The sequence below is a fragment of the Propithecus coquereli genome, unplaced genomic scaffold, assembly GCF_000956105.1.
Source record: "Propithecus coquereli isolate 6110/MARCELLA unplaced genomic scaffold, Pcoq_1.0 Scaffold35, whole genome shotgun sequence".
Taxonomy (NCBI): Eukaryota; Metazoa; Chordata; class Mammalia; order Primates; family Indriidae; genus Propithecus; species Propithecus coquereli.
This window is the reverse complement of record NW_012149174.1, coordinates 8,942,113-8,949,694: the sequence shown is the minus strand read 5'-3', so window position 1 is coordinate 8,949,694 and position 7,582 is coordinate 8,942,113. Positions and strand designations below refer to the sequence as shown.

Genomic DNA, 7,582 nt, shown 5'->3' with positions numbered 1-7,582 from the left:
ATAGTTGAAAAAAAAAAAAAAAAAATAGTTGATATTAAGATATTTTAACCTGAAAAAAAAAAAAGAAAACTTAGCATGAGACAAGAACCTCATAGATGCCTTGAAATGTATAGATATCTGTCATTTAAAAATTTACAAATAGCAACAAGATGTAGAACAAGAATCCATGAATACAAATTTCTTTCTGTTTTTTTTTTCTTCCTAGAGATGTGGTCTTTCTGTGTTGTCCAGATCAGAGTGCAGTGTGTATTCACAGGCACGATCAGAGCTCACTGAAGACTTGAACTCCCAGGCTTAAGCAATCCTCCTGCCTCAGCCTCCTAAGTAGCCGGGACTACAGGTGTGCACCACTGTGCACCTCAATGAGGACAAATTTCTGGATGCCTCGATGGAAAAAAAATCTTTCTTACAGTCAGACTTCCCAGAAAGAAGGTAGATATCCTCAGAAAATAATTCTTTTGTCAACAATAGAGTTTTGGGTATATATTTAAAAATTATTTAAAACTGTGTTTATGAGCACTACTTATGTCCAAAGCATTATGGTAAGCTCTGCGGATATGGTAGTGGACAAAATTGATACTGTCATTGCTGTGACATAGATCACTTCCAGTCTAGGTGGAGAGACAAACATTAAATAATCGGACATTGTGATAACTTGCAATGAAAACACTATAGAGAATTTATAACTGCAGACAGGGCCAACAGAGGGTTTATAACTATAGAGAATTCAGAACGGAGGATTAGAGAAAACTCCTTACAGTATCTCGCCTTTTAAGACAGGACTCGAATGATGAGTGTGAGTTGGCCAGATGAAGAATGAGGAAGAGAGGAGGCAGGAGGGAACCAAAGGAAGAATGCGTGCAAGCTCTTTTCTAGTTCAGGAATAGCATGGTGCATTCAGAAGCTAACAGAATGCCAGTGTGGCTGGGACTTAGTGGGTGAGATGGGGAGAGGCAGATTGGAGCCATAAGGCAGTAAGCTTTGAAAACCTTGTTCTGGAATAGAAATTTTATCTAAAGACAATGGCGAGCCATTGAGGGATTTTAGCCAAGCAAGTGGCATAATCACTCCTGCGTTTTAAAAAGTTCGCTAGGACACAAGAAAGACATGTTAAATTGGTGATTAGATATCTGGATCTGCTCAATCATCAGAACTGCGGGAACAGAGTCACCTGGAGCTGTTGATTATCTAGCTCCACTCCGGGCCTGTCATTAGGATCCTCAAGGGAACACAACCAGTTTAATACCCTGAGGTCAGAAGCAGTGGACAAACTCAGTGGTCATCGCTGCGTAGTTACACTACTCAGCCTTTAGGCTTCTTTAGCACTTTGTGTGCCTATGTTATGAATATAAAGATGGCCAGGCCAAGTATTAAATCCATTATTACTTTGCTGGATAACCCATGAGACAACTCTGTAGAAAGAAAGCATGTCCAGATCCTTCTACTTCCATCACCATGTTTATGTCCTATGATGCTGCCATCTTGGCCACAAACTAATTGACCCAGGAACCAGGCTGTAGCCAAAGGCAACAACCTAATGGGTCCAGTGGTCTATGAGGTGACCTTTTGTCAGAATCCAGCCCAATTTATGCACAATTCTGGATGGTAACAAATTTACCAAATCATATTTTCTCTTTGACCAGGGTAGAGGAGAGTAGGAAGAAATTAAAAATAGAAAAACAGAAGTAAATGGATAAGGAGGCCCACAAGAGTAGAGGGAGACTCAGGCAGAGAGAGAAGCAAAACAGAAGCAGGGCCACAAGTAAGGACAGTCAGTAGCAAAGGCTCAGGAGATAGCTGCTTCTGAGTGGGAAACAACATGCCACTGCCCTCAGCAAACTTTTTTACACTCAATAATTGTGTGTTGCACTGCAATTTAAGGAATTATACATTTCAGAGCAATTGTGTTACTGTATGTAGCATCTCAATAACATTTTCTTTGTTCATTCATCTTTCTTGTAAATGAAGCTTCTTAACCTGCTAACAATGCACTGTATGTTACTGTTGCTTAATTTTGTCTTGAAATATTTATTTCTAGCTCTCAGAGACAGGTACACCAAATGCAACATGGATTTAGCTTTCTCTCTCCCTCTCTCTCTCTTTAATCATAAGCAGGAGACTTCCAAAAGGTATTTACAGGTTATAAACGAGAACCTAAATGACTTGTAACACTATCCTGATATCCTTTTGAAAGAATTATTGTGCTTTCTCAAGTCTTTAACTCACAAGCACAACCGATCATCACTGAATGACCACCTTTGGGGGCTCGATGGCGTAAGGTTATATATACAAATGTCCAATAGCACTAACTTCTGTAAATGTTAGGACTCCACATTCTTAATGGTATTTGAGAGCTAAATATAAGAACCATGGACCCTTGGGGCTTTAAGATTTTCCTTTACAAATAATAATATTACTCTCTGAGGACATGAGAACAATTTTACTTTATTTAGCTTAAGCTAACCCAAAATAGAACAGAGGAAATAATTAAATGAGTGAACATATATCTTTTCTTGTTACCCATTCATGCCAAAATGAACATGTCTTGAAAGTACAAAGTCGCTTACAATGGGGAAAATATCTTTAAAATGATTACACTTATCTTCAAAGGGAGATGCCTGATAGTCTTAATAATTGCCTCGAAATAAACTACAATGCTGATGATTGCATTATTTACCACAGTCTTACTAACAAGTGAACATGGGCTTTTATAGCAGCACGGGAAGGAAGTTTACTGAAAGTAGCTATTAATGTGTTCATTTTTATCTCCCCTCCATGAAAAGCTCCCAAATTTAGAGAGAATACAGAGCGGGAAATTTCACTCCCAATTTAGATTCTCTGAACCCCAGAGGAAGCTGCTTGGCCAGCCTCTCGTGCAGTTGAAACTGGGTGGGACAGAAAGAGCATGATGAACCTTGGAGCCAGTGCCCAAGCGCCAGTCTGGAGCACGAGCTACTGGACTGGACAGACTCCGCCTCGTGTCAGGAACACTTTAGTCTGAGAAATAAAAGAAGTCTTCCCTGGAACTGATGTCAGTCAAAATTCTGATACACTGAGATGTTCTTTTAGCGGTTCCAGTTTGGGGGAAAAATTCTGGGAAAATACCAATATCTGAGCTAGCATTGTTAGTTCTTATTTTGACAGCTGTTACATGTATACGGAATGGCTGTTTGACTGCGTTTCTTAGAGCTGCTCTTTACACAAGGCCATGAGGCAATACTTAACATTCCGTCTCCCTGAAATTCAAGTTATTCTGCATTGCTTAAGCCAAGAAAGAAATGACAATCATCTGCTAACACTGACAAAAGTAATTAGGCCTTCTGGAAAAATCTCTTTTAAGAAAATAGGTGAGGAAGGGAAAAACAAAAAACCCACAAACAAAAAACAACTTTGTCACTATTTTGGAAACTCTGAATTTCCTGACAGATTCTAAGATTTCTAGTTATCAGTTCTTTAATTACATATTTTACTCTTAATGAAACTAAGTTTTAAATAAAGTATCTTACTAAACATCATACTACTGGTTGTAGAGTTGAGACTAGATCTAGCTTGTGATCAAATGTATGGCCCTCAAGAACAGACGGCCTGCCCGCCATGACTGCCAGCCAGCACTTGTGACAACCCAGAGCAGTACCTGAACTGTACCTTTCATGGCGGGTGGTGTGTACACACTCTGCTTCCTTTGCTTAGGGGGTGCGTTCTGTGACTGTGGAGAAAGAAAAAAGTAAGAGTCTTAGATATGGACAAAAAGTGCAATGCCATCAGACCTGTGAGGGAAATAAACACTGTGCCATGTCTCAAAGAGCTTTCTGATGTCCTTCTGTCATGTTCAGTGATATCACAGGCTTAAGAGATATATGAAACTATTAAGATCTATTTTATTAAATATCATAAGATTCTTCATCACTGCAGTCTTGAGATTATTAATTCGCATTTTACTTTCTCCCCAGTAACATTAGTTTATTTTTCAAAGAAAAAGAAAAAGAGACAACAATCCTTTCCATTTACAGAAAACATGAGTTCCACGACAAAGTGAACTCCAAAAGCTGTGTCCGTGGGACATAGTCCATGGGATGTAGTTCCATAATTCATAGGATTATTGTGTTTCAGGAGGGATAATGAGGGTTCTTGGTAAGTAATATCAATCTATAGTCTTCTTGAATTGACAGTTCGATCTATTATCTCCAGTCCCTTGGAATTAAAATGTTGAGGTAATATTCTTTTGTGTGTTCAAATGAAGGTCATTTCCTAACAAAACTGCTATGTAACACTCTTACCTAAGCACACTGGATCAGGAGTAATTTATTGAAGAAGGGATTTTGCATTTAAAAATGATAAAAATAGGCACACATTTCAGGGTCAAAAATACAGATAATGATACGGAAATATACATAATAGGTATAAATATTATTTATTCTAATAAATTGCATACATGTGGTCTATACCTCAGTCAGATAATGTCAAAGACTCCTTCTTAGTAGCATGTTAATTTATGTTTTACCGTGGCGAGAGTAGGGGTCTTAATCAATGAGTTTTAGTGTCTGAAGCAATTATTTTTGCTTTGAAAAGCTCAAATATAAATAATTACAAGATACTATTTGAGGATTATTCTAGACTCTCCATGCATATTAGAAAGAACATCACGTACGGAATTTGAAAGAAACTAGAAACTGTTTCACAAAGTTGTAAATAAAATTTGAGGTGTCTGTCCCTGTGCATACTAAAGCTTAATTGCCCTCAAAGGTATTATTAAGATGTTGATATTTACCTGATGCAAAAGCAATCTATTAAAAAGTAACAAATTTAACTAAACAGTTGTCAAATTGATGTCAACTGAGCAAATGGTATAAGCAAAATTCTCCAGCATAGACTATTTTGGTCCCAGTCAATTGTACACAGGTGTAGACAGGTCAACTCTACACTAATGTTAACTGTGTGGATGATTGACGTTTCTGGGGCACCTCTGTTGTTTTCAGTCACATCTGGTTGATTTTGAGAAGCAACCGCATCTGGGAGTTATATATTTACTTCCATATGCATACTCAAAGATCAAGTGGAAAATTAATTCTACAGAAAAATTATTGTTATTTAGTAACACAGTGTTAAAAGTTACTAAGTAATAAAAACTATATTTATGTAGGAGTTTAGTTTTCAAAGCATTTTCACATTTACTATCTCACTAAATTTTTAGAAAAGTCTTGTGAGATACTATTTGATACTTTGTCCTTTCTAGATTTTCCCCTTTAAGTATTGCTGCATGCCTATGTGCTCATGGGAATTAAATTCACACAGCAGCCTATTAGATATGTGTTTTATCTATGGTCACACTGAATGTGACCAATCTCATCCGATCTTGGAAGGTAAGCAGGGTTAGGCCTGCTTAGTACTTGGATGGGGGAGTATGTGATTCATTTCTGCGCCAAGTTTACTCACTTCATATTCTATATATTATCCGTTCCCCTAGACTTTCCTGGTTTCTATTTTCAATCTAAACTCCTACATGCATATGTGGAAGGAACGGGGAATGACAATGTTCAGATGACCCGCTAAACTTGAATCCAAATACATTCTTGGTGACCCCCTTGGGTCTGGTTACCCAGGCTTTGGAACAATTCCGTCCCCCCAGACTCTGGCCTCAGGGTCTGCTTTGGATCCACACACCAGAAGCCCCTCTAAGAGTGGCTACCCCCACCTCCTTGCTCTGAGATTCCCACCTTGCCTGGCCCCAGCCTGTGGTGTGCATATACAATCACTCAATCAGTAGAAATTATCAATCCATATCTTACCATTAAAACTGGTTTTATTTTAGAAGTTTTGGCAGGAGTTACCACTGCAAAGGTATAGAATCAAGGTAGTTGAGAGACAGAAATTTTAATGCCACCATATTGCTATTTGTTCAGTCAGGAAAAGCAATGTAAACAGTTTTTACATGACAGTTATATTTATGTCATATTTTGTATCTCGCAGAATCAAACTAATTGTGTTTTTAATTAATTTGAACACATATTTACACAAATATTTTTAAAAACTTACTTCCACTTGTGTGTTGGGCACCCTCTTGTCATCTATTTCTGTAAGAGAAGTAGGTATAAATTATTAGAAATGTGGTATTCTTCCTACATATTAACATTTTCAACAACACAGATCAGAATGATTCAATAATTGCCTTATACTTATAGAACAACTGTGGCTTAGAGCTGAGAGGAAGAGGGGGACAGAGATGGGTGTTTTCCTTCTGAAATAACCTTCCAAAGTTTGAAAAAGGCACTAAAAAAGCTTTCCTCTTGACATTCCAGATTTCCCACCTTCCAGCAAACCAGAAAAGGGACCAGGGAAATGACTTTTGGAACAACAGCTGGTGTCCCCAGCCTCACAGTGCTAAGGCAGCAGCAACCTCCTCTCCTCCTTGGTTTGCTGCTGCCGCGGCTGTCGATGAACCCTCGCCTCTGCCGTTTCAAGTTCGTCACTAACCAGAACGAATCTCCTTCCCCACCCAGCCCAATTGCTATGACTCCGAGAAAAGTGGCACCCTCTCTTTTTAATGCCCCTGGAAAGAATCAGTCGCTCTATCAAATATTTCTCTGCATCAAATGTGGTGAGGTGTCGGGCAGGTGGGAGAGGGGCGGAGGGGATGCGTTTCTTCACACCTAATGGGTGCGCTGCGCACCGTCTGCGGGATGGACACGCTTGAAGCTTTGACTTGGATGGGGCAAAGGCAATATATGTAACGTAAACATTTGTACCCCCGTGATATGCTGAAATAAAAAAAAAAAGTGTTGTGAAGGAGGGTGGGGTGGAGGAAGAGGTGCTCGCATACGCCCCTTCCACAGCGGGAGAATGCTCTGGACTGGGTTTCTTCTCTACCTCTGCGTCTATGTTGCATGGATTCTGCCTCCTGGCTTCTTGACCCAGTTACCCTTTCCTGATCCTTATGTTAACCCCAGAGCTAAAGGACTAACCCCATGGTCCAAAAACTAAATGAGGAGTTCATCAAAGAATACCTGCTTAAAGACAATGATATAGATCTGTATTGACATATATATAAAACATATACATATATACAAAATATGTTATATAAGTGAAAAATATGTCAAAACTATATGAATGGTATGTTTATTTTATAAAGAATAGATAAATGTATATGTGTGTATATATATGCATAGAAGGATATCAGTATGTTAACTGAAGTCATCTCTGGGTGATTGGATAGCACATTCTGTTTTAACCCTATCTTTACTGTTTGTTTTTCTTTTTATAATGAGCATGCATCACTTTTACAATAAAAAAGCAGTATGTTTATATGTATGTATGTATGTGGATATATATACACACAAACATCTATACATCTGTGTAGTAATATGCATATACTATGCATGAAGTTGATATTTCATATAGTAAGAGACCAAAATGGCCAAACATCTAGAATGAAAGTATATGGAACTATTGTTTATGCTAATCTAATATTTGGTTACTAGATTTTTAAAAGTTATGGAAACTTCATATAAATTTTACCTCCTTTATGTAGTGGAGAGCAGACAGAGATAGCAATCATGATTGTTTGATGCAATCACTGCAAGTAAGT

At 38.2% G+C, this 7,582-nt stretch overlaps 1 protein-coding gene across 2 annotated transcripts in view; it reads right to left on the bottom strand.

Annotated features, from left to right (window-relative positions):
* Window positions 1-7,582, bottom strand: part of PPP1R1C (protein phosphatase 1, regulatory (inhibitor) subunit 1C) — a 155,222-nt gene that overhangs the window by 67,868 nt on the left and 79,772 nt on the right. For both annotated transcript variants that reach the window (XM_012651179.1, XM_012651178.1), the window contains exons 3-4: window positions 6,034-6,071; window positions 3,646-3,706 (exon numbers count right to left, since the gene is read on the bottom strand). In XM_012651179.1, coding sequence (XP_012506633.1) covers window positions 3,646-3,706; window positions 6,034-6,071 — 99 coding nt within the window. The remainder of the gene's footprint in view (window positions 1-3,645; window positions 3,707-6,033; window positions 6,072-7,582) is intronic.